Raw genomic sequence first — 26,766 nt, 5'->3', positions numbered from 1 at the left:
ATTTTTCATAGCAATCATATTAAATTTCTGGGTGAAATTTCCATCCTCCTCCTGCCTCAAAAACACTTTAAAATAACTGATGACTCAAACCATGTCTGAATGCAGCCTTTCAAAGTTTGCAGTTTTAAAAAAATATTCATTACATATATTTATTTATTTATTTTATACATATATGCATATGCGTGCATGTCACATGTAGAGAGGTCAAAAGACACCTGGGAAGAGTCGGTTCTCTTCTTCCAGCATGCATGCTGAGGCCTGGCAGCAAGCGCAGTCATCTCATTTGGCTCCAAATTCTGGTTTTGACCTTCATAAAGTTAGACCTGGGTATTTCATCCCAAGGTTGACATGGGCCTTTTCCCTCTTTCTTTTTCTGTTTGCTGTGTTTGTTCCTTAACCGTTTCCCCATAGACTCGGCTATGCTGTTTGTTCAGGCAGTGGTATCAGCCTTCTTCTCTACGCCGCTAAACCCCTTCCTAGGTAGCGCCATCTTCATCACCTCCTATGTTAGGCCCGTGAAGTTCTGGGAGCGAGACTACAAGTGAGTACATGGGACGCACAGAACCTAATTTCTGTCTTCTTTACAGGGAGACGCATCGTTAGGAAAAATTGGTTTTGATTACAATTTGTGGTAATAAAATACTTTTTTGCTAAAAATTTACAATTTTTTTGTTTGGTTGGTTTGTCTTTGGTTTTGTTTTTCAAGACCGGGTTTCTCTGCATAGCCCTAGCTGTCCTGGAACTCATTCTGTAGGCCAGGCTGCCTTGGAACTCATAGAGACCCATTGGCCTCTGCCTCCCAAGTTCTGGGTTACAGGTGTGTATCACCACTGTCCAATAAAATTATTTTTAAAATTTTAAGATTATATAGTATTGAGGAAATTGACCTTATTTTCTCATCTTTTTATGTTATTCTTAAAGGTATAGTCCTAACTATACTCTTGTACGTTTTCTTCAATGGCATCTTGGAATTAGTCCCTGTCAGTAGTAACACTGTGACGTGTGTTATACAGCATTACACCATTGTACCAGCTATGGTGAGCTATAACATAGTTAGAAATTTCTTAGAAATACGTTTCTAGAGTTCACCTTTTTATTGATTCCTTTGCCTCTTCAGGAAGAAAAGTTTCTGATAACTTCGTTCCAACAGTTTCCCATGCAGACTTTGCTCATTAGACTAACTGTTTAATCTGCTGCTTAGGATAGTCCTTGCCTAGTCTGTCCACATCTGCTCTTATTTAAGGAAAATTGTTGAAAGAGGCATTCTCAGTAAGGGAACAAGAACATTTGGGCATGTATTAACATGTTGGTCTAGACACAGCATGTTTGGGTGTGTAGTTCTTACCGTTCCATGATGCCTCTCTCTGCACTGCCATGCAGTGGCATTTTTACTCAGGAAGATAGTGGTCTCAGGATTGGCACAGTGAGCCAGCTTATATACTTGACATTTCTGCCCTGGCCCTCTCCTAACACTGCAGGTGGTGTTTACCATTTTGGTGAATTTTCATTACTTTCCATATCCTATTCTAGGCCAAGTTTTAGCCAGAAGTTATATTCTGTGATATCAATTCTTAACAATCTGTGTCAATATTTTTGGTACCCATAAAAATATTCAAGATGTCATCATATTTAAATAGAAGTTTTATTCAATAATATTTTCAAAGAACCTCTTTTAAAATTCAAGTGTCTATTTATTTAAAAATAGAAAATAGCCACTATGTTTATAATTCCAGAACTCAGAAACTGAAGTATGAGGATTATAAATTTGAAGCCTGCTTGGTCTACCTGACAAGACCCTGTCTTTTTTTTAATCAAAAAAAAACCATATCCCATATTAACAAAAATATCATTTTAAACTAAGAGTATTTTCTGCCTACCAAAATTTTAATAAGATTGCATTGTTTCCAGTTTGGCAAACCTTTACTGTCTTGCTTGCTAAAAGATAGGTTAGGTCCACACTTTTGCATTCACTCTCTTGCAGTATGTCATTTGATTGAAATGAAGAAAGAAAATTTGTCCTCACATGCACAGTTGAAAACGACTTTTTAAAATGTTCTGAGTGTTTTGTCTGCGTGTATGCATGTGCACTGCATATTGACTGATACCTGAGAAACTGAGAAGAGGGTACTGGATCCCCTGCATCTGGAATTAGGGATAGTTGTGAGCCACCATGTGAGTACTGGGGACCCAACCCAGGTTCTCTACAAGAGCAGCCCATGCTCTTAGCCACTATGCCATCTCTTTAACCCCAAGAAAGAAGTATTAAGACAGTTGTAGGTGTCTTTCTTTGATTTTTCACCGAAACTCAACAAGTAAATGGCAGTGTGGTTCTTTGTTTATTTTTGTTTGGGGGGTTGTTTGTTTGTTTTTTATTTTGTTTTTCAAAATAGGGTTTCTGTGTAGCCCTGGCTGTCCTAGAACACACTCTGTAGACCAGGGTAGCCTCAAATCCAAAGATTCACCTGCCTCTGCCTCCTGAGTGCTGGGGTTAAAGGCGTGTGCCACCACTGCCTGGAAAATAATTTCTTAAAAATAGTTGTAGAGTAGAATCTAAACTGAATCTCGGAGTGTTTAGAAGCGTGTCTTGTCTGGACTGATCCATTCATTTTCTTTGAATGAGATTTTTGCTTGTACATCATTTCTAGCATTTATTGGTCATTTGAAAATGTCATGGTTGAGTAACTTGAACTAGCTCTCCAAGTCCCTTTAAAAAGGCATTCACAGTGTCACCAATCTCAGAAGAGTCTTGAAGTGCATTGCACTGGGAAGTTGTCACACTCATGGCTGGGATACAAGTTTTCCAAAACTAATTTTTGTTTTTGAACTGCTTCCGCGTTTCCCTTAAAGTAATGGACTTGCTGCAGAATACCTGCAAGGGAGCACATCTGAGTAGTCTTCCACTCTGCTCCCCATCTTGAAGGAACTGATCTTTAGGGGGAAGCCACCAGCTGAGCTGGCAGTAGTCCCTCCAGACAGTGCAGCATTTCAGCATGGGTGGAATGCTTGCTGCATTGTCTCGTCTTGCATGTGGCCTGTACCAAGGAGTTGAAAGTTCAGACTTTGGGCTTTGCTGCTTTCTTTGGGAAGTTTCTAGACAGATGAGTTAACTGACTTTACATGTGTGGCAGTGAAGGCTGAGTACTGTGTGGGCCCCTGCCATGCTTCATGCTCAGGTACCACTTTGGAAGGCCGTGTTTCTACACTCCAGTGCCAGGGTGACGTGGTGAGAACCAGTGAGCACAGTTCATTGTTAGGCTAGTTCTGACCTGAAAACGGAGAGCCTTTGCTGACTTGTTTGGGAAGTTGACCTGTGGACCACAGGAACAGGACCTCTGCGTTCCCGAGAAGAGACTTCCGTAGAGGCGCACTTGGGAGAGCTGTGTGCAGTCTGTGTCCTTTTCTACTGGTCGTTTCTGTTGGCAGTGTATTCGTAGATGTCCTTTTAGACTCTAATGAAACATGAACTGGGGAAGGCTGTTGTGTTTATATGTTGTGAAGATGCGAAAGAAAATAAAAATTTTAACTGTAAGTCTGTGCTATCAAGTTGGTTATTGTCTAATCATAGGTTTTCCTACAGAAGTGGAATTTATCTGTGTCTTGTAGTTTTTCTCTTGTTTTTTTTTTTTTTTTTTTGAAGTACAAAATACTAAAAATGTTTTATTTTGTTTTCTTCAGCACAAAACGTGTGGACCACTCAAATACCAGATTGGCTTCTCAGCTTGATAGAAATCCAGGTAATAGTCCTGTCTGTAATGAGGCAAGTCAGAGGATTTGCTTTATGTGTTTGTTCCTCTACACATATCCATGCATGCACACACTCTCAGCGTTCATAGCTTCACTCCCTGCTTACTATAAACCCTTTTAAAGTTGTTCTGTTTGACATAGGATCTCTGTGTAACCCAGCCTGACTTCAGACTTTCAGTGTAGTACAGACTGGCCTTTAATTCACTATCCTCCGGCCTCAGCCTCCTGAAGGCTTGGATTACAATATTCATTTCTTGAAAACCAGATATCCTTCATTTTTTTTCCTTTTTACCTTAGCAAAGCGTAATATATATGAACTAGAGCATTTCCACTATGTATACTGTTTCTTGAATGATAAAAATTTTAAATATGCCATTTGAAGATAGTCCTTCTGTAAGCTAAGTAGAAGTCAGATGAAAACTGAATAAGAATGTTGTGCTTGTCAACATGTGTCCTTCCTTACACCTTTCTCCCAAGTGTTAAGTAAATATTAAAATTGAATTTTATTTAATTAGTTATGTGCATAGATGTCCTGGGGGATTTTCCAATACCCACCCAAGATGCTGATTCAGTGGGAGGATTTTTGTGGTGATATCATTATCCAGTGTTTGGTTCTTAGCTTATTTGGAAAATCTCATTTTATCAACCAAATCCTGGGAACCTTGCTACTCCAACTATATTAGACTAATGAATTAGTTAATTAGTCCAGGAAACTATTTAACATTGTTCCCAAATAGACTGGAATATGTTTCCATTTAATGCATAAATTTCTTCAAATGCTCTATCCATCTGAGAAACCAAACTCTAAGAATCAAATTGATCTTCAGTTATAAAATTAAACTAGGAAGAGCCCCTTACTTGGCATTGCTCACTTACAATCTCATGGAGGAGAAAAACCATTTCCAGCATGTGCTCACACGGGCTTGGAATTCTCAAATGCTGGTAATACCATCCTTAGGAAGAAATCACACACCTTTTTTATGGCCAGACACATAACTGGATGCAATTAGACTCTCATTTCTCCCTCATTGTCTTAATGTGTAGTTAGTGTGAGTTTAAAAAAAAAAATCCAAGCCTTGAATATCTGCTCTTCTCCGATACTTAGACTACAACCCAGGGGTTGCTGCAGTGGGTGTGATGCCGGTGAAGCTGGTTGGGTCTGTCGTGAATCCATGGTGGTTTTGCTTGTGCTTTTCTTCCATGTGACCTCCTGTCCAGCTCTGCAGGTGCTGCTGTGTCTGCTGCACGGGAGCCTTCACAGTGTTTGGGTTTTGACTCATTTCTCTTTGTTTACTTTTGTTTTTGTTAAAATCTTACATAATCTTACCAACTTCTTTTACCAAATCATCTTTTTGTTTCTTGAATTCTGTATTCCATATATTTTAATGGAAAGGTTATTTCATTAAATGACAATGACAGTCCTTGAATCAGAAATAATGCCAAAGGGTGCATCTAATCGGATTCCTAAACTGCACAAACTGGAACCCTCAGAGGGGTGTTAGGACTTCTAACTCTTTAGGGTTTACTTTCTTTCTAAGTGTGCATGAGTGTGTGTGTGTGTGTGTGTGTGTGTGTGTGTGTGTGTGTGTGTGCGTGCGTGTGCACGCATCTGGTAGAGCAGCCGTATTTCCTTCTGCTTAGCACCACCTCCCACTAACGTCACATGGCTAGGCATGTCAAAGGCTCAGCATGAGCCCTTGTGGGACATGGTACGCCCAAACCATAACACCACTTTGTTTTTATGTACAAATTGTAGGGGTGTGGCATGCATCTTTTTTTTCTTGTCAAAGAAATGTAAATACAGCCATAAGAGGAATTTAGTTTTAGATTGTTCATTTTGTTTTGTCTCACTCTGTAGCCCAGGCTGACCCCAAGTCTGTGACAGTCTTCCTGCCTCTGCTCTTGAGTACTGGAATTGCAGCTACATTGACTAGCTAGTTTCAGTATTTTTAATGATCTTGTTCATCAATACAACAGGTATTTAAAGTGAAATAAACTTTTCTTAAAATCTTTTCTTACAGGGTCAGATGACAACAATCTCAATTCCATCTTCTACGAACATCTAACCAGATCCCTGCAGCACAGTCTTTGTGGGGATTTGCTGTTAGGAAGGTGGGGAAACTATAGTACCGGGGACTGTTTCATCCTTGCCTCTGACTATCTCAATGCATTAGTACACCTGATAGAGATAGGCAACGGCCTGGTCACTTTCCAGCTGCGGGGACTTGAATTCAGAGGTAAGATGTCCATTGCCCTTTTACTTTCAGAGAGTGCCTAAGTTTTATGTTTAAATCCCAAATGAGAAGTTCAGAATTGGCCGCTTGAGGATGACTTAGCTGCAAGAGCATTTGCTGCTCATCCAGGCCTAGGTTCAGGTCCCAGCACCCAGATCAGGTGGCTCACGACTCCGATTCCAGGGGATCTGACACCCTCTCCTGGCCTCCCAGGGCACTTGCACACTTGTGGTACATGCACATATACTCAGAGACACACATATATACATCAAATTATAAGTAAATCTTGGGGGGAAGTTAGAAACTAGATCCCTGGGATTGTACACGATATTGAACCCCTCCACCCAAGTCTCGTGGAAAGAAGAGTGACGGTGGTGCTGTGGGAGATCTGCCTGTCTGCTGCAGGCACCGCCTCCTTGCATGTTCTTCTCTTGCCAGGCCCCTTACCGCCAATTGTACATGTCTGTCGAGGGATAAAGGTGTAGATAGAGCACTGAGTTTTTGTGGACCAGAAAATAGTTAACTGAGAGCCATCATCATAAAGCACCCTATCATTATCCTCAATGGTCTATTGGTGCTGGTGTTGTTTTCAAGACAGGGTCTCACTGTGTAGCCCTAGCTGTCCTGGAACTCACTGTGTACACAGGCTGGCCTTAAATTCATAGAGCTCCACCTGCCTCTGCCTCCCCAGTGCTGGGATTGAAGTGTGTGCTGCTATGCCCGACCCTCCTAGTCTTCTCAATTAAAATGAAATCACATAACCTAAAAGCAACTGTTTAAAAAAAAAGAAGTGGTGACCTTTAGTGTACATTCACAGTGTGCAGCCACCATCTCTAGTTCCAAAACATTATCATTACTTCAAAGTAAAACCTTCAATCCGATCAAACAGTTATTCCTCATTGCCCCTCCCACCAGCCCTCTGCAACTTTATGTGCTGACAAACCAATCAGTTCTTTCTACATAGAAAATCATACATTCAGAAAAATACCAACTTGGGTTATCAGATCCTGCAAAAATAACTAGCTTATCTTCATGACTAGTACACGTGAAGTTTGTTTTATGAGATTTTAAGTTTTGTTTTTGAATATATTTCTAATGAGGATTATTTAGATTTGGGCATCTGGAGAGTTTTAATCTAGTTTCTAAGAAAGTCTCTGTGGTGTTTTTAGTTTGTAAGGAAAACAAGGAAGCATTTTCTTGGGAAAAGAGCCAATCAGAGACTAGTTTCTCTTGTCAAGGTGATTGGCTTGAGAAGTGCCCAGGAGATGAACAAGCTGTGCTCTGCTGTGCTGTTTCCATGGAGCTCCTATCAGTGGGAAGAGCCATCCTGACGGGCAGCATCCATCCACTGTTCACTGGTGATGAGTGCACATCGTTAGGAGAAGAGCATCTGCTCGTTTGGCCTTTGCTTGATGTTAATGCAGTTATAATACCCATTAAAAAATTGTGGAGAATATTAGTGAAAACTAAAGAACTACATAGCACAGATTCCAGGCATTCATGTGCTAAATCACACAGTGCTTCTGCAGATGACAGAGTCTGCCTGGGCCCTGGAGTTTGCTGCGGTTTGGTGGTGACTACCCTAAGGCTAATCAGTCATATGCCCTGAATTGCCAGAAGAGGCATCTTTTCTAAATTGTTGGTGCTCAGTACGCATTCATTTTCCCAGTTGCTATTTTCTTTACCTTTGTTTGTAATGGTCCTGCCTTTTTTTAAGGTACCTATTGTCAACAGCGAGAAGTGGAAGCCATCACAGAAGGTGTGGAAGAAGATGAAGGATTTTGCTGCTGTGAGCCTGGCCATGTTCCTCATGTGCTGTCCTTTAATGCTGCGTTTGGCCAGCGCTGGCTGGCTTGGGAAGTGGTCGTCACTAAGTATATTCTAGAGGGCTACAGCATCACTGACAACAGTGCTGCTTCCATGCTTCAAGTCTTTGATCTCCGCAGAGTACTTACCACGTACTATGTCAAGGTAAGGGTGTGTGCCTCAGACCTGAGCACCAGAGGGCTTTCTTTGGAAAGAAACACACAGGCACATGCACACACATACATGCATACGTACACATACACAACATATGCACACACAAAGGTCTGTGTACATTTATAGTCATTCATTCATGTATGCATCCAATCATCCATTCATTTTTGCTATGCTAATAGTATATGCGTACCAAAGATGAAGTTCGGAGCTAGGTAAGTACTCGTGACTCTCATACCTTCCTCTTCCTAGCCTTTCAAACTTGTGCTTTGCTTCTGAGCAATGATTTAAATTGTCTAGTATCTAGAGAACTCAATTAAAATATACCCATGGAAAAAAATGATACATCCCACCCCACACAGGTCTTACTATTTCTTGTTACACTAATAGCTGGCATTCATGGTTTATGGTTTAGGACTGTTGCATATTCATGCACATGCGTGGGTTTGCACAGCTCTTAAGACACTCAGATCCGCAGTCAGGTGGAGTTGACAGAAGTTTCCAGATTTTCTGAAGGTCACATTGAGACTATGGAGCTCGGTCCTAGATGAACAGACTTATTTATCAGACCTGAGGGCAAAACCAGACCCCCTCATTGGCCAAGGTTAGTCCTTTATAGGTAAAGAGAATTTTTTGTTTTTGTTATTGTTTTTTGGTTTTGTTTGACCGAGTATCACTGTATAGCCCTGGCTGCCCCTAGATCTTGTTATCTAGACCAGGTTGATCTGGAATCTTCAGAGACCCATGGCCTCTGTATCCCTGTTGGGAGTAAAGGTATCTTACAAGGCCCAGCAAAGTCAGTATTTTTTAAGAAAGGAGTGTGTGGTAAGCCATGATTTTATGATTTACACATCTGAATTTTTTCTATTTTTCATTATAACCACTTAAGTTCTGGATTTGTGCTGATTTCGATGGACCTTGAGCCTTCCATTCGGTTAGACCCAAGAAGCTAAAGAATTTGATTTGCATTTTTCTTAACTTGGGTGTTTGTGCCCACCTGTGTGTGTCTATGTCTGTCTTTGTGTGCGTGTGTGTCTGTGTGCATATGTGTATGAGTCTTCATGCATGTGTATGAATGTGTGCCTCCTTTTATGTTTGTTTTTTACTTTATTTCTATCACTTGACTTTAGGAGCACTAAAAGTTTAAATAACTTCTTGTGAGAAAATTTTCAAAATAAATACAGCGTACTAATTTTCCACCTCTTTAAAAATACCCTGAATTTAAGCCTGAGATTGATAGGCTACAAGTTGCCTTACCGGATTTATGATGTTACTCCTAAAATTCTCAAGAGAAAGAACAATTCTACAATTTTGAGCCAAATTTGAAACAAACATTAATTAAATGCGGGCCATAAAGATGGTCTCTGATCAGGTCTTCCTCTAGGTTCCCAGAGAATGGTCACAATTCATGTTTTGCAGGGACTTAAAAAGCAAAACCCACAATTCATTGCATATCCTATCAGATCCAATCAGGGGCAAGCATACATCCTGACATATTTCCTGCCTAATTACCTCCCACCAACATGTGATTAGGCACATACAGTGCAGTTGGTTCATACAAACTAGGGGGATGAAAACACTTGGTTTGTTATTTCCCGAGAGCTACAACACCCAGTATTTCAGGAAGTTATCTGGTCCCTTTGCTGGTGGAGCTTACAAGTTACTTGGCTTTCACAATGGTTGATTTTCAAGCCCTGGAAGATTTCCATCTAGGAAGGCTCGAAGTAGCTTTCTTAAAATTAGGTACAGGACATGGTGTTAAATGTTTTGAGCTAAATTATCTGTAGGTGATAAGAAATTGGAATGAATTTTTGCATTGTGATTTGACTGGAATTCCCTGTGTTTCTTAATTAGGGGATCATTTATTACGTCACAGCCTCCTCTAAGCTGGAGGAGTGGCTTGCGAATGAGACAATGCAGGAAGGACTGCGTCTGTGTGCAGACCGAAATTATGTTGACGTGGACCCGACTTTTAACCCAAACATTGACGAAGACTATGATCACCGTCTGGCAGGCATATCTCGGGAGAGTTTCTGTGTGATTTACCTCAACTGGATAGAGTACTGCTCTTCCCGGAGAGCAAAGGTATGGCCTTTGTATCTCTCTGAATCCAGGTTTTCACAGAATGGGGAGAATATCCTGTTATTGTGAGTCAGTTTTCTCTGCACTTCTCAGATCCTCTGGGTTAGGCAGCATGTCTGTGTCAGAGTGTTTGAGCCAAACCAGCTCTGCCAAGGCAGCTGAAGAGCATCCTCTTGGCATTTGTTTTGCTGTAATCCTTCTTAAATAGCTTGCGTGTGCAACCATGACTGCTGTTGGAGAGTGTAGACCTAGGACTTTCAGTACGAAATTAGGTAAAAGTTAACACTTTGAAAATAAAGAGTTTTTAGTCTCTCCCAGGAAACTCTGATTCCGGAAATCCAAATCATAGGCCTAAAATAGGAGTCTCCCTCATGACATTGATGCAGGTATCCTGCCGTAAAGTAAGATGAAGTACAGACTTTCCAGCTACTCCTTCTTCTTGGCGTATAGCACTGTCACGGCCCTGGCCAGCCCTGCAAAACCACAGACCCCAAGACTGGCTAGGGCTCTCTGTCTTCTCAGGGAAGGTCTGTGGAGCTGAGCACCCAGCATTCTGTTTACTTGGTGTCTTGGAGTTAGCAGTGCCTTGACAGCCAATGTCTGCAGGTTTACCAAACCTGTTAGCCCTTGCTTTCCAGCTATTTTCAGGAACCCTGCCATCTTTGCATCTTCTCATCAGTAGGAATGGGGTGCCTTTGTGACCCCTCTCTGAGTGGCAGCCTTGAACTTCACACTAGATGTGCAGCAGAGCATATGCTGATCAGAATCACCGTCCTAAAGCAATGATGAGTAGGCTAAAACCCTTCTGGGGGGCGGGCCAGCCAGGGACATTTCAGAATCCAAACATGGCACAGGCAACTAGGTGGTTTTATTTGTTTTGGTTTTTTTTATATACATGAAACATGCCTAAGGGATTTTTTCCTAATGTTTTCAGATTTGAAGGGCATTTGATGCATGTGGACATGTTGTTATAATACCCTTTTGTGGCTTGGACAGTATTGAAGCACATTATTTTCTTACTCAGAAATGGCCTCCGTCTTCAAGTACTCTCAGAGGTTATTGGAAGGTTGGCTGTAGCTTGAAGAAATCCTACTAAATGCCCGTACATCATATATTCAAAAAGCTCACCTTGGGGGCTGAGAAGGTGGCTCAGCACTTAGTGCATTTGCTGTCCTTACAGAGGACCTGAGTTTGATTACCAGCACACACACGATGGCTCCTCACAGCCATCTGTAACTCTAGTTCTGTGGGATCCGGTGCCCTCTTCTGACATCAGGCATGCATGTGGTACACACACACACACACACACACACACACACACATATGCAGACAAAATGCTCATGTACATAAAATAAGCATTTTTGAGGCCCATTTCTGATCTGGGTGTCCCCAATCCCTTCAGACAACCCACTCAGCCCTGGATATATTCTACCCATTGCATACAGTCCCTTTAGAATAAAGTTATTAATGGTATTTTCCAGCCATATCTCCCTTCTGCTGTAGTTTTTCTTTAATCAAATCAAAATTGTTCCCATCTCCTTAAGAACAAGCATTCTGCTCCCATAACCCCCTTCCCAGAAGGACCTACTCCTAAAAAAGCCCTCTAAACTTGGAGATGCGCTGGCTCCAAGCTCAAGGACACTCACCAGTGTGGCAGGCCTCTGCCTCATTCTCTCCACTCCCGCTCCGAGACAGTATCCCATCAACAGAACTCTTCTCTGGCAGTAGAGTTCAGCTCTTCCTTTCTCTGTCCGCCTTACCCGTGGGATCTTTTCTGGTTTGTTACATACCTGCAGAGCTTCTCGGTATCTAACGGTCTGTATGTTCTAATGTTCTAAGCCTCTAGATGTGGACAGAGACTCTTCCCTGGTGACTCTTTGTTATGGACTCTGCGTTCTGGGCCGGAGGGCTTTGGGAACAGCCTCCCACCATATGTCCAGGTAAAGAGGCTGCTCTGTTTTACAGAAGGCATTGGGGAGGGAATGGGGCTGGAGAGATGGCTGAGTGATTAATAAGAGCACTAGTTGCTCTTCCAGGAGACCTGTGTTCAATTCCCAGCTCATGTGATGTCTCACAACTGTCTGTAATCCAGTTTCAGGGGATCTCATGGCCCCTGTGAGAACTCAGCAGGTGTGTGGAGCACAGATCCACACGGAAGCACAGCACACATACAGTAAACGAGCATGAGAAGCTCTCTGTGATGTAAACTAAATGTGTTTTGTTTAGCTACTTGGTTGTGTTTTGAAACATTCATTTTGGGATATTTTACTGCAAAGTTTCTGTAAATTTCATTTCTCTATAAATGTTTTTGCTGAATGTCTTACGTTGTAGTAACTAACTGGCTTTAAAATTCCCACTTGTGAGAATAGCTACTGACTGTGGCAATTTAATGGATTTCAAGCATTTTATAATCACTTTGTAAGATTTGATTGCTCTCGTATTTTATCTATTTTTCTAATGAATTTCCCTGGTTTGTTTTCCTATATTTATAATCTTTGTCCATATCATTTAGTGTAGTGTGTCTTTTAAAGGAATAGTTTCTACTTTAAATGTCTCTGATTTCATGTTTCACATGAGATTCCTTCATTTCCCTCACTACACAGGCTCTCCGCCTGTTGTCTGTCTCTGTGAGCCATTTTCCGTGCTTCATAAGCAAGGCTCCCAGACAAACAGGACCCATTTCCTGGGAGTCTCACTGAGGACTTCAGACTTCAGTTTCTGGAGTCTGCTTTCAAAACTCCCCAGACGATTCTGATGCAAAGCAGATAGGAGATTCAGTGTCATGAAGACCTCTGTCAAAATATGTGCCCTTTCTCTCCACCTCACAGTAACCTGGAGTCCTTCCTCTATGGGTTGCATGCCCTGTTTAAAGGGGACTTCAGGATTTCTTCAGTCCGAGATGAGTGGATTTTTGCTGACATGGAACTGTTGAGGAAAGTTGTAGTACCTGGAATCCGTATGTCCATTAAACTCCATCAGGTAAGAGTTGAGTTGGTTGTGTGTATTTTAATTCACTTCAGGGGTTTGCTGATACTTCATGGTTTGATTTCCATGCTTTGTTTTGGGGAACTTTTGGAAAGGCTCTCATCTGAATCTAGGAAAAGCCTAACTCCTAGCAAGGTGTTAAATCCCAGAAGCCTGAACCCATGTTTCTCATAGTAACGGTAATCGTGAACTTCAATATTAACGTCCATCACCATTGATAATCTAGGCAGCAGTGGCAAACTGAAAGGAGAGGGCTTTACCCCTGAAACGCTTGTTTGATTGGATGTGTTTGCAGTTCTTGTTTCCAGCAAACAACTGACAGCCACAAGTGCCTCGTGACTCCTCAGTAGGATGGCGTGCTGCTGCCTTCTGCTCATTGTGCTCCCGAGCAGCAGTCAGTCAGGACAGGCTCAGTGATCACTAACTGTCCTACTAGGGAGTGCAGTGAAAATTGGACCCCAAAATGTATTTGCAAAGCTCTGGATCATTTGAAGAATACGTTGTGGAATATGTGCTGGCACTTGTTCCTCTGGACTTGCCACTCAACTGTACTTACAGATCTGCAGTTTGAGACAAGACTCAGTACATTTAAAAGAAAAGACAGTGACCAGGTCACTGGGGTGGGGGCTACTGTACCAAGGGATTAAACTAGAGTCTCCTGCACTTGAGGCAAGTGCTCTGCTGCTAAGCTGTATCCTCAGCCCGCTCTCAGAGACAGAGAAAGTTCCTTAGGTTGTCCAGGCTGGCTTTGAACTAATGAGCGTCCTGAGTAGCTGGGATTACAGGCTTATACACAAGACTCCAGCATAAAAACTTCTGTTTTCTATAGTTGAAGCCAGTGAGAAGAAGTATTGAACAAGATTAAAACGTGCAGTTAGCATGCCTGATAACGCGTGTCAGTTCCTTTCTCATCCAAATAACCATAGTGATTCTAGTAAGCAGAGGTGGATGGAGGGATCTCTCTCCACGGTAAGCATTTGCCAAAGGCAGCGCAGTGTGTGAGGTGTCCAGGCCAGTGCAGAGTTGTTAGGAGTGCTGTTATCAGTCAGGCAGGTCACAGACTTTATCTAGTAGGTTCTGCAAAGGCAGAGCTCTTAAGAGATTAATCCGTGGAGCTAGAGAGAAAGCTCAGCAGTTAAGAATTCATACAACTGGTTTTTTTTAAAAGATTTATTTATTTGCTATGTATACAGTATTCTGTCTGCATGTATGCCTGCACATCAGAAGAGGGCACCAGATCTCACTACAGATGATTATGAGCCACCATGTGGTTGCTGGGAATCGAACTCAGGACCTCTGGAAGAGCTGTCAGTGCTCTCTACCTCTGAGCCATCCCTCTAGCCCCATACTACTCTTGACAGAGGACCCAAGTTCAATCCCCTTCACCCACAGCAGGCAGCTCACAACTGTCTCTAACTCCACTCCAGGATGTGACATGTACAGGCACCTGCACTCCCATGTACACCTGTACACAAACGTGTTTATATACATAAACAAAAATAAAATGAATTGAAAAAAGATTTTCATTGGAAAAGAGATGAATCCAGGTGTTGGAAGCTGTGTTGACCTGGCATTACCATTTGTGAACTTTGAATCTGGGAAGCAGTTCTGCTCCCATTGAGTTTGAGTCTTACCACGTGAAGGTGTTATCCAGCTCCCTGGCAGGTGAAGGTCACGGGAAACGGAGGACAGGACACTGTTAGGCTTCGTCACTCAGGTGCACAGCATCGTTTTCATAGATTGCACCGTGGGGACTGACTTTTACTCCTCCTCTTCCCTGCCAGACATGAGCTGTAGTTACTGGGGTTGAGCTGGGATGAGTATATGCCTGCATCAACCTTCTAGCTACATGCAAAAGCAAACAGTAAGATAGTTGCATTTCCTGAATAACATTAGATCTGAGTTAGGATTATTTTGATGTGTATCTTAAATCCCCTGTTAACTTGGAGGTTTTTAAAAGGGATGCTCCCTTTGTCTCGTTCATGCTTCCTGCCTCAGTCTTGCAGACAGTAGATGGCAAATGTCCATGGTAGGACTGAGTGGCCATAGAGACAAAGAGGCTCTTTGGAGTGGCACTGGAATACCTAATCTATGTACAGTCACATGTAGAGGAGGGGCAAGGGCAGGATAATTGGCATGTTGCAGCTATTACAAATTTGTGTCTTTATGGAAAGTTTATTTAGCTTATAAAGAGCATAATGTAGAGACCTTTCGAGGCTCTTAACTTGTGATACTATGTGTGCAGGTCAGTGAGACGGCCCAGTGGGTAAAGGCACCTGCTGCACAAAGCTGGAGACCTGAGCTCAGTCCTGAGAACCTATGACAGGGTGGAAGGAGAGAACCAACTCCACAGAGCTGTTCTGTGGCCACTACATGCATACATACTATACACACACAGTAATAAACTTTAAACATGTGTAAATAAATATGTAAAAACTACCCTGAAAGAGGTAAAAATGATAATTTATAAAACTTGGAAATGATGCTTAGTTATATAAAGCTTTGGAGAAAGTGTTGGTTAAAGAGCTGAGACATGTATGAAACAGTAACACGTCCTCCCTAACCCAGTTAGTAGAAGAGTAATGAGCACGTCCATAACAGCACTCATATGTGTAATAGGAAGTTAGGCCCGTTTGTAAGAACTTTTGCTTATTATCCAGGAAGTTATTTTCCTTTTTTCTAAAACAAAACCAAAAAACTGCATGTTTTATTTCTGTGTTTAGGACCATTTCACATCTCCAGACGAGTATGATGACCCCACTGTGCTCTATGAAGCCATCGTGTCTCATGAAAAGAACCTGGTGATAGCCCACGAAGGGGACCCAGCGTGGCGGAGTGCAGTGCTTGCCAACTCCCCCTCCTTGCTGGCTCTGCGGCATGTCATGGATGACGGCACCAATGAGTACAAGATCATCATGCTCAACCGACGCCACCTGAGCTTCAGGGTCATCAAGGTGAGTGCAGCACAGGCCTGTGACAAGGAAGATTGGTCAGGCCTCTTAATCCAGCCCCCGAAGGGTGGTTGTTTGTACTTAAGAAGTATAAGCAGATGGTGCGGTGGTGCTTTATGAACACTCACTCGCTTTCACAATTCCCTCTGCCCTGTGAGGTTTTCTTAGATGCAATAAAGCCTTTAGTTTGTTTAGTTTATTTCAGGGATGGTGGACTTGTATCCCTTACATATGAAATCTGAACAGTATTCTTCTTTAAAAACCAGCAGGTGGTGGTGGCGGCGCACGCCTTTAATCCCAGTACTCGATAGGCAGAGGCAGGTGGAACTCTGTGAGTTCAAGGCCATCATGGTCTACAGAGTTAGTTCCAGGAAAGCCAGAGATACACAGAGAAACTCTGTCTCAAAAAACCAAACAAAAAACAAAACAACAAAACAAAAAACCCAGCACTCTACTGCTAATGAGGTGCTCTCCTCAGTTAGAAGAGAATAGCAAAGCTTCATTGTGATTCAAAGCTGACTGTAAGTAGTTTGTTCCTTAAATTCTCTCTCACTCTCTCTCACTCTGCACATATGTACATTTGAGTAAATGTGTGAGTGTTCATGTATGTGTATCTGTGTGTGTAAATGTTTTAGGGGTTTAGGAACATTGGTTTTTGAAATTAAAAGCTTATCATGATTCACTTTGATCTCTTTAAAAGTGTATATACATATCTGTGCTTGTGTATGCATGCATACCCTAGTGCGGAATTCTGTGGAAGCTAGAGAACAGCTTTCAGGAGTTGGTTCTCTCCTTCCACCATACCAGGAGGCTCCAGGGATCACACTTAAGTCACCAGACTTAGAAGAAAACACCTTTGCCTGCGGAGTCATCTTGTCCACCACCGATCTTTATCTAGTCTTTTCTCCAACCCCGAAATATCACAAACATCCTCTCAAAGTGAAATATGTGTTGCCTGTCTTTCCCATCAAAACTATTATTTAGTTTACTAGCTTGATAAACAAAAGGAGCTCATTTTACTTAGTAATTCTAGAAGGTGTAGCAAAAGTAAGTATACCATAGGTACCTATTACTTAGCAGTCAGCTATTCAAGAAGAGACATTGACTAACTCCTTTCACGGGTGAGCTTGTGTTCATAGCTTTTCAGTTGGCCACCACGCTGTGTCACCCATTTCTGCACTTCTTTTCTTGACTGTTGTCCTTGCCCTTCTCTGTCCCATAGGTGAATAAGGAGTGTGTCCGAGGTCTCTGGGCAGGGCAGCAGCAGGAGCTCGTTTTTCTCCGGAACCGGAACCCCGAGAGAGGCAGCATCCAGAATGCAAAGCAGGCGCTGCGGAACATGATAAACTCGTCTTGTGATCAGCCTATTGGTTACCCGATCTTTGTGTCACCCCTGACAACATCTTACTCTGACAGCCATGACCAGCTCAAAGAAATTCTTGGGGGACCAATCAGCTTGGGAAATATCCGGAACTTCATAGTGTCCACCTGGCACAGGTAGTGGGGTTGTGTCCTGGGCTGCTTTCTCTCAGCACTAAGTGTCAGCTCACCTAGGAAGCTTGTAGGGAAGGTGGAGATGCTGGGTTGTTCTCCACCTGAACACCAGGAGGTAGAAATCAGCTCCTTGCCTTGAGAAACCGAGCTAAACCTTAGGTCAGGCTCAGCTAACAGTGGAGCTGATGTACCTTGGCGACATCAGCAGAACTCTAATATTCCCTTTGCCCCTGTTCCTGTGTTTAACTTCCTCATTCTGCTGTAGCATCTTGCCTCTCGTAAGAGAAAGACATTGGAACCTTACTTGCATGTGGATTGCTTCCTTTGCTCCTGCACTCCTTCCCAGCAGCAGCAGGGAGCACTCCACACAGCCAGTTGTTACCATTGCAGCAGTCCGGTCACCACCAGATGCGGTTCCTGAGTGTGCTGGAGTATGTGTGTTGTGTTTCCCTCTGCCTTCTTTGTCTAGTGAAGCATAACATAGGTATGGGTGCATCGTAGTTCGGTGGATGGTAAGGACAGCTGTAGGTTATTGTTCTCAGTTTCTATTTATCAGAGCACTAGAAAGGAGAATACTAGAGCTACAGACTCTTAATGGTGTCTTTCAATTTTCCAAGGACTAGCCAGTGTTTACAAACTCAGGTTGTGTTACTGTCTAACAGAACATAAGCCTGGAGAGTATTCACAGGATTTCATTTGCGGAAAACTTCTGTTAGCTACAGTGCCTACAAGAAACTGAGCTTTCCCCCCGGGAGAAGTAACATACAGATAGGTTGCTGGGACCAAGGGTGTTCTTGGTGCAGGGTGTCCAGTACCAAGCTGAGGTAAGCCTGCCCCATTAGGGCAGCTGTTAGTCTTCCTGTATTTAAAACAACAAAAACCAAATAGAAAGATGAAGCAGCGCTCTAGCAACAGATCCAACAGCAGTGTACACAAACTGGGTCTCAGTGTGCTCAACAGATACCGGCAAGAATTCTGTTGCCAAAGCTTGGTGTGGTGGGCTTGCACCTGTGATCCCGGCATTCAGGGCACTGAAGCAGGAGGAGAATTCAAGAGTATAGAGAGAGAGTCCTTGAGCAGCCTGGGCTATAGGATGCTGTTTCAGATGACAAAGATTGCTGATTCCAGCTGGGGTCCTGTGAGCCCAGCTGTTCTGCAGTTCTTCATTATGCTGTATGGACAGTGGGTGCAGAGCTGTAGAGTTGGTGGGAGGAGCTGGGAGGCGGGGGAGGGAGGCACAACGTGCTTCTCAAGCCACTCTTGGGAAGGGGACTTGTTCCTGACCCTCATTTTACCGTAAAGACGTTGGGAGGTAGCTATGACAGTCCTGGTACCTCAGAAGAGTGGGAAAGGGTTAGAGGGTTGATTTTGAAGTGACGTAAGGCTAATGCTTCCTACCTTGAAATTTGTTTCCAGGTTAAGGAAAGGTTGTGGAGCTGGCTGTAACAGTGGTGGCAATATTGAAGATTCTGACACTGGAGGTGGGACTTCCTGTCCTGGTACCAATGCAGCCACAGTCAGTGATCCCCACAGCAACGGGTCCCAAGGAAGCACTGGGAACCCGGGACAGGCAGCAGGATCGGGGCTGCACCCACCCACCACGTCGTATCCTCCAACACTAGGTAACTCAAGAAAAGAAAATTATGTTAGATATTGGCCCCCTTACCATGTGGCCAGTGTGTGTGTGTGTGTGTGTGTGTGTGTGTGTGTGTGTGTATTGATACTGGGAAGCATGGTGTTTCCTTCATATCCAGTAGTGCATTATACCATTGTTATATCAGTCGTTGATACACATGTTTAAATCTTGTACTTCACTTGCTTTATTCAAAATATTACGGGTTTGTGTGCACACCTTTAATCCCAGAATTCAGGAGACAGAGACAAGCATCTCTGAGTTTGAAGTCAGCCTGGCCTGCAGAGTGAGTTACAGGATGGCCAGGGCCAGGACTATAGATAGACTCTGTCTCAAAAAAAAAGAAAAGCCAAAAAAAAAAAAAACCCAAATATATATTACATTTTAAAAGCTAATAATATGTAAGTGTCGTATTTTATCTAATTTCTATCCTGTAGTGCAATAGTGGGCTGCTTCTGACTTTACAGTATTTTTATATGTAAATCTTTGTAATCACATGGACTCAGTGTGACAGACCTTGTGTGACCTGATGCCTAGCCCTGAGACCCTCCCACTGCGAGCTTCTCCTATTGCCTTCCTCTTGAGTAAATCCAGCTCGGGCACAGTTGTGCCCTGGTGCAGTTGCCCCCCCCCCCCACCTCCTCAGCACTTTTCAAGCACACAAATCTTAGCACGCACTGTAGCACTGAGCCCTATGCTGCCGTCACCTCCAGAAGCCGCCCTTCCAGCCCAGCAGCTCCGTGACCCCTGCTTCCCATCCTGCCCCATCAGCTGCCATTCTGCTCTTGGCCTCAGAGTTTGACGCTTGGATTCCACATGGATGTGAAACCAGGCTGTGTTTCTTTTTTGAAAATTTTTGTTATTTTTATTTTATGTGTGTGAGCACATGTGTGCAGTGCCTGTGGAGGTCAGAAGAAGGTGTCACATCCCCTAAAACTGGAGTTACAGATGGTTGGTTGTAAACTACTACATGGGTGCTGGGAATCGAACTCAGGTCTATGCAAGAGCAGCCAGTGCTCTTACCTTCTGAGCCATCTCTCCAGCCCCACAGTGTCTTTAAACTTTTCTGATTCTGTCATTTCCAAAGTAGCTTATCTCATTTATTTTTTTTACATTCTTATTTATCTGAAATATTTCTGTAAAAAAATATGTTAGCATTTATTCTAACCTTAAATCCAAATATTTGCTGTAAATTATTTTTTCTTATACCCTAGAATTTGAACTTTAAAAAGCTTTTAAGAAAAAAAAATAGTTTTATAGAAATACAAGAAAATAGATCTCAGGTATTTATTTCTTTTTTGTAACCTTCAAAGTTTTTAAATTCTATAAAGTTATGGAGTGATTGCTGAGGGAGACATTGAAGAAAGCACAGCACGCAGCCCAGGTGTGACTTGTCTTCTGCTGATGGGGGCTGTCGTTGCTTCCTGCCAGGAACTAGCCACAGCGCCCACTCGGTCCAGTCCAGTCTGCTCAGACAGTCTCCAGCCCGGGCCTCCATGGCCAGCCAGTCATCCTACTGCTACAGCAGTCGGCACTCGTCCCTCCGCATGTCCACCACGGGGTTCGTGCCCTGTCGGCGCTCCTCCACCAGCCAGATATCTCTTCGAAACTTGCCGTCGTCCATCCAGTCCCGCCTCTCCATGGTGAACCAGATGGAAGGCAGCAGCCAGGGCGGCGTGGTCTGTGCGCAGCACGGCCTGCCCTCCTCCAGCAGCTCGAGCCAAAGCATCCCGGCCTGCAAGCACCACACCCTTGTGGGCTTTCTTGGGGCAGAAGGCAGCCAGAGCGGAGCCCCTGAGGCCCAACCGGGCAGCACCTTAAGTCCTGCCAACAGTTCACATGCCAGAAAGGGGGAGGTGATTTACAGGGTCCAGGTGAGCAGGCCAAGAGGGTTCGTGCTGTTTCACTTTTGTCTGTTGTCTTGTCAAATGGGGGACTCGTGAAAATGTCATTTATTTAGGTGGGAGATTGGAGCACTTTGGAATGTTGGGGAAAATTTTTCTGTCAACTTAAAAACTGAAAGCACCAGTTTTTGTGTCAGTAATGTTTGTCCCCATTCAGTGTTGATACAGAGCATTGCAGGAAGTTTGTCCAAAAGGAATTGATTGGGGCTGTTTAGATTTTCATTCTTTAAAAAAAAAAAAAAATCCACAGTAAGCAGTAGAGAATTTAAAATGCAAAGAGTCCTATGAGAGAAATTTTGCTTAGTCTTAGGTTTTCATCATCAAGGGAAAATATGAATTGGAATATGTATCTGTCTAGATTGTGGATCTCAGTCAGATTCTGGAAGGGATTAACCTGTCAAAAAGGAAGGAGCTTCAGTGGCCTGACGAAGGAATTCGGTTAAAAGCGGGGAGAAACAGCTGGAAAGACTGGAGTCCTCAGGAGGGTATGGAAGGCCATGTAAGTTCCCTGGAAGCCACTCTGCTTCTCTGCTTGACACTCTGTGTGCGTCTCTGCTTGAGTCCTTAGCAGAGGCCCTGGGGGCTGAGTTTACGGGTGCCTTCAAGGCCTAACTGCACGTTTTGTTCCGATTAATAGGTGATTCACCGATGGGTGCCTTGCAGCAGAGACCCAGGTACAAGGTCCCACATCGACAAGACAGTGCTCCTGGTCCAGATTGACGATAAATACGTGACTGTGATTGAAACCGGGGTGCTAGAACTGGGGGCAGAAGTGTGAGCCTGCGCTGCACCCCTGCACTCCTTTCTCTGGCTGAGAAAGTAAGGATGCCCACTTTCACCTGCAGGGACTGCCTGCCCTTCACAGCAGAGACTTGCACAGCGGCTTGGTTAAGCGCCTCCAACAACCCGACTCCTGTCGCTGTCTTCATCCCCAAATAAAGCTGAAATATTTTTTTAAGTTAGCTGCATGAAAGGCAAAATTCTGTTGGAGCCTGTCTGTGAAAGGCTCTCTATGCATTTATGCTTTAACCCACAGACTCTTGTCTCTAACTCTGAGCTCATATTTTTCTAATTTCTTTGCCAAAAACAGTTGCCATGGTTTTTGTCGTAGAAAATGAAATCCATTGACCATGATTTTTACAAACAGATCCATGGGGGAACTTTGGGTTTGACACCTAACAGTATAAAAGTTTAATGTACAGTGAGGAAGATGATGGATAGAGGTAGGTTTATCTTATTCCTTGAAAGCTAAAAACTTTAATGAAAAAAAACTGCACTAATTTTTTACAGCAATGCACTAAATCTGAGATTTCTCAGAACATTTATTTATATATAAAAATAAAATACCATTATTTAAATTGCCTTCAGGATTAGCCCCTCCCTTTCCTGACACATAGCCAGCAGGAACTGCTGTCCCCTTTCTGTTAGTGTGCTGGACTCCGGAGACACACACAGAGCTTCATCCCTGACGTTTCCCAGAGCTGGTGACCAGAGGCTTGGCCTGGCGAGCGCTGCCGCCAGCTGCCCTGTCGCGTCTTACATGTGCCGCACGCCTCTCCAGCTGGTGGCAGGCTCTGTGGAGTTGCTTCTGGAACATGCTTTTGCTTTGCAAGAAGATGAAGGCCCAGGAACTTAAAGAAAGGATCAGTTGCCTTTTATTTGAAGAGTTCCTAGCTCTTGAAGTCATTCACATGAAGTTCGGTTTCTCAAGTAAAATTTTTTCAAACAAAATCGTCTATGTGGCGCTGTTCTTGTCCTGCCGTCTCAGCAGATCTGCACTTTGCTGCTTCTGTGTTCTTTTTCTATTACTTGAATTTATTTCTTGTAATTTATGGTGTATACCTGTCATTTAAAATATTTATAACTGTGAAGTTGACTTAATTCATATGTTGTCTCATAATTCTGTTGGTTTTTTAGGAGCCCGTGTTCAGGGAAGTGTGTACCTTGGTTAACGTGCGGCTGCGTGCGAGCTGCAGTTTAGCTTCACTGCAACTTTACGCATTTTCTAAATGCTTTCAAATCCCCTTTGTTTTAAACTCCAAAGAAAATTGCCCGTCTCCTGAGCACCTGGGAGCCACCATCTGTCTTCCCATGGACAGACGGCAGAAAGAAGCTGGTCATCCATCTGAACTGTGACCATTCCACGGTGTAGCACTGGCCAGTTTACTCAGGGGCTTCTGTGGGAGGTGAGAGGAGAGAGTTGTGGTCCCCACTGACTATGCTCCAGGTCACAAGTGTCCTGGCGGGACAGGAGACAGGGTGAGAGCTAACAGCAGCCAGGAAGCATCTCTCCACACCTGTGCTTTTAACCCTGTTGGTTTTTCCCCTTGTTATTTTAAAAATCCGTGATCATTCAGAACCCAATGTGCCTTGTACTGACGTTTCCATAGACTTCAAACTTTGCAAACTTTATTGTTTAAAAATATTTGTCAAATGACTTAATTGAACCTTTTCGAAAGAAGCCCTTTCTATTTCTAAATTGACCACTTCCAAGTGTATTTTCCTGCTACTGTTCCTCTGTTCTGTCAGCTCGTGTGGGCAGATCCGTGCTGTATGGTGTGTTCAGTAGTGGTGGTCTTTGTGAAGCTGGAAATGCAGCCTGTCTGTCTGTGTTGAAAACTTCCCAACAGAATTGTGCTCCCAGATACTTGTGTGTGCCCTGCTCAGAAATGGGCTTGATCTTTTCCTAGGTGGAGAAGTGGAGGGTGTGCAGTCTAAGGGGGAGATGATCCGTCTTGCCACAGAGAAAGCATCAGAAGATGAACTTTAGGTGGTTTGGCCAAAGGTCAGAATTGTATTTATGCCTGGTCCCCCTCATAATTGTTAGGTATTACATGCTCTGAAAGTAGGATTCCATATGTAAAATGGGGTCCTGTATGGAACATGTACATTAGTTTGGGAGAATTGGACATTTTTCTTGAAATAAGACGTTGTCACCATATAACTTTATTAAATTTATAAATTAGGAACCCAGGAGAAGTCTTGTTTTTAGTTTTATAATCTAAAACTGGTGACCTTAAAACCACTTTTCTAATTACAGCAGGGAATAGCAATAATTGAAGATTTGTGTTTTAAGATTAAATTTATTATAGTTTTTTTTTCTCCCAGTATCCACCTGGATAGCAAGCTAGTATTTTAGATTTTCTGCCCAGCCTTTCTTCTCACTAAAGTACAAAATTCCAGCATACTTCAGTGCTTTTAACTAATCTTGCAAGTAATTAACTTTTGATTTCCTTTAGATACAACTGCATGAGTGAAGTCTCCGGCTTTCTTTCTTTTCTCGCCCCACTTTGAGAGGACAATCCTGAAATGGCCTTGATTTCATCTTCAGTGACAAAAACAAAGTCTATATGTACCCCTAAACTGGGGCCTCCCTTTCTACGCCATTTTCAGGAGCTGATAGGACTTTTTGCTAAGGAGCTCTACTGTTTTGTCCGTGAGTCTAGGTTACCATGCAGTGGTGCTGCGCTGGGAGGGGGGAGGGGGTTACAAGAGGACAGTAATTACTTTCGAGGGGAGGGAGCAGTGTTCTGACTTCTGTTTCCGCTAGCACGGAATAAAGGTCCATTAGATTGGAGGTGTTTTGAAAAACATTTTTTTCAAGTATATTGATGATAATTAATTAATTCCAGTCTTTGAACTAGAAGATAACAAACAATATTTCTCTCTTGAAAGACACCTAGAGAGTGACTCTGGGTACTGAATGTCAAGCGGTGCACATGCAAATTCTTATAGGAAACCGTAGCTCACTATGAACTCTTTGGAGATGAGTTTATATTTCTATCTCCTATCAAAATAGAAAACACAGCCTCACACTTGAGCAGGGGACACATTGCCTATGTAAATTCTACTCCGTTTCTTGCCAGGACCTTTATGCCTCAGCCTGGAACTTACACGATGGGTAATTCATCAAAAACTGGGTATCTAATGTTTGCCCAGTGCCTGAAATTGTCTCTCTTTAGCTAAATTTCTAGTATCCTTTGTTCTAAATATGTGACTCTGGGAAAAAAGTGGTATATGAGATTTCTTTGAATTTATGCTTATTAGCTACTTAAATATAAACTGCTTCCCAATGTGTTAATTACTCTTATATTTAAAATACTTTCTCATTAATACAAGCAAATTTATTTCTGGGTTTTTATTTGTAAGTTATCAGTATTCTTTCTCATCTCTTCAGTAGTCGTGTAAAGTTATTTTGGACACAGCCCCACTCAACTTTTCCTTGTGGGGCAGTATTGTTCAGATAGGATCAGTCCCTTCTAGAGGCATTTTCTGTAACTCCAAGACCAATGGAGACACAGTTAAGACTCAAACAGTGCATGGAGCCTGTTGATGGCCTTTGAATTTTCTGTCGCAGTCTTAGATGGATATTGAGTTTTACTGATCAAGAGAAGGAGGTAAATTAGATACTGCAGTGTATGTTTAGGTGGTATGAAATTTAATATGTTGGATAATAGGTATTTTTTAAGATAAGTATTTAAAGCCAGTTTTTTTCTTCATTTCTCTTTCAAAATCATGTAGTTGATGCACACCCAAGCCGTCTTGTTTGAAACATGTTACCTATTCGCAAGCTGTAGTCAGAAAGCAAGTGGTTATCAACTAGGTCTGGAAGGATCTTACCTTGCTTGAATACGGAGGTCTGTTTTGTGATGAGACACCTTCCCAGAGTCACCTGTCAGGAACCATGAGCTGAGGATTTCTTTCTTGCCTGGAAACAGCTGTTCTTTCTGCACTGGAGCAGACGCTCACCTGTAAGCTGAACATCCTGATGTTCGCTTTGTGGATTCAGCATAGAGGTGTCCAGGGAACTCAAGCTGATGGCCATGCAGGTAGCCCACAACTCTGATGTCATACCACAGCCATTATATAGGCTCTCCCTTTCATTATGATTCATTGGAACCAATCGGAGGAGCAGACGTCCTCCGACAGGTGGTGAGGATGAATCCGTGTCCCCTGCACACCTGGCCACGGAGGAGGCGATGGCTGCTCCAGATGACCCTTGGGTTTGGTGTGCCTGTCTTTGGACAAAATTTTCTGTATTTGAAGCTTGAGTCTGAAATCAGAACAACAGAAACAGGGAGAGTCGTATTGGCTTGTGCTTTTTTAAAGCATGACAGGTTCAGTAAATTGTCAACACTAATTACGTTAACCCTGTGCACGTCTGGCAGTGAGTTCCGCGTGAGGGGAAGGAGAAGGGATGTTGGAAATAGTTGCAGGTGCGTGGGCCTGTGGGAGGAGTCTGGCTTTGCCTTTTCTGATCATGGGCTCTCAAAGGTCATTGCCTTCACGGTGTTCAGTATACAGCAGAGATAAGGATATGACATGTCCTTGCGCGTGTGTGTCTGTGCGTGTGTGAGTATTACTGTAAGCAACTTGTAAATACTGCAGTTGTTTAAAATGGAAATAACAGCCAAGAGGTCTTTTGACATATATTGATCAGAAAAAAAGAGTATTGACCATGGATAAAAACACAGGAAATAAATTTTTTTCACTTTGCCTTCTGTCCATTCTTTGTCAAGTTAAGAAAAAAAAGTAGAATACAGTATTAGTTCTGCATATTTTTGAAATCACACTTGGTTCTGAAGTAGAGTTTTAAGCCTGTAAATGTGGTTTTGGCTTACACCAGATAAAAGTACACTGTGTTCCCTCTTGCACAAAGGTGCTCCCTCCCTCTGAGTTAAATATTACATGTTAATGGCTGAACATGTCAAGTGATAAGCATGCACTAAGTCAAAATTCAGAGGGAGAAAGAACATTTCAGT

The 26,766-nt window shown here is 42.9% G+C and overlaps 1 protein-coding gene across 5 annotated transcripts in view; it reads left to right on the top strand.

The window, feature by feature from the left end:
• Pcnx1 (pecanex 1) overlaps positions 1 to 26,501 on the top strand; it is a 150,455-nt gene extending 123,954 nt beyond the window's left edge. For all 5 annotated transcript variants that reach the window (XM_048449083.3, XM_048449082.3, XM_048449079.3 and 2 more), the window contains 13 exons: positions 412 to 541; positions 3,676 to 3,734; positions 5,766 to 5,981; positions 7,696 to 7,949; positions 9,810 to 10,040; positions 11,877 to 11,977; positions 12,866 to 13,016; positions 15,746 to 15,976; positions 17,196 to 17,470; positions 18,884 to 19,089; positions 20,532 to 20,974; positions 21,363 to 21,503; positions 21,642 to 26,501. In XM_048449083.3, coding sequence (XP_048305040.3) covers positions 412 to 541; positions 3,676 to 3,734; positions 5,766 to 5,981; positions 7,696 to 7,949; positions 9,810 to 10,040; positions 11,877 to 11,977; positions 12,866 to 13,016; positions 15,746 to 15,976; positions 17,196 to 17,470; positions 18,884 to 19,089; positions 20,532 to 20,974; positions 21,363 to 21,503; positions 21,642 to 21,782 — 2,579 coding nt within the window. In that variant the 3' untranslated portion in view covers positions 21,783 to 26,501. The remainder of the gene's footprint in view (positions 1 to 411; positions 542 to 3,675; positions 3,735 to 5,765; positions 5,982 to 7,695; positions 7,950 to 9,809; positions 10,041 to 11,876; positions 11,978 to 12,865; positions 13,017 to 15,745; positions 15,977 to 17,195; positions 17,471 to 18,883; positions 19,090 to 20,531; positions 20,975 to 21,362; positions 21,504 to 21,641) is intronic.
• The last annotated feature ends 265 nt before the right edge of the window (positions 26,502 to 26,766 follow it).

The sequence above is a fragment of the Myodes glareolus genome, chromosome 11 (assembly GCF_982192425.1).
Source record: "Myodes glareolus chromosome 11, mMyoGla1.1, whole genome shotgun sequence".
NCBI lineage: Eukaryota > Metazoa > Chordata > Mammalia > Rodentia > Cricetidae > Myodes > Myodes glareolus.
The sequence above is the reverse complement of the archived record's forward strand: the minus strand, read 5'-3'. Positions and strand labels throughout refer to the sequence as shown.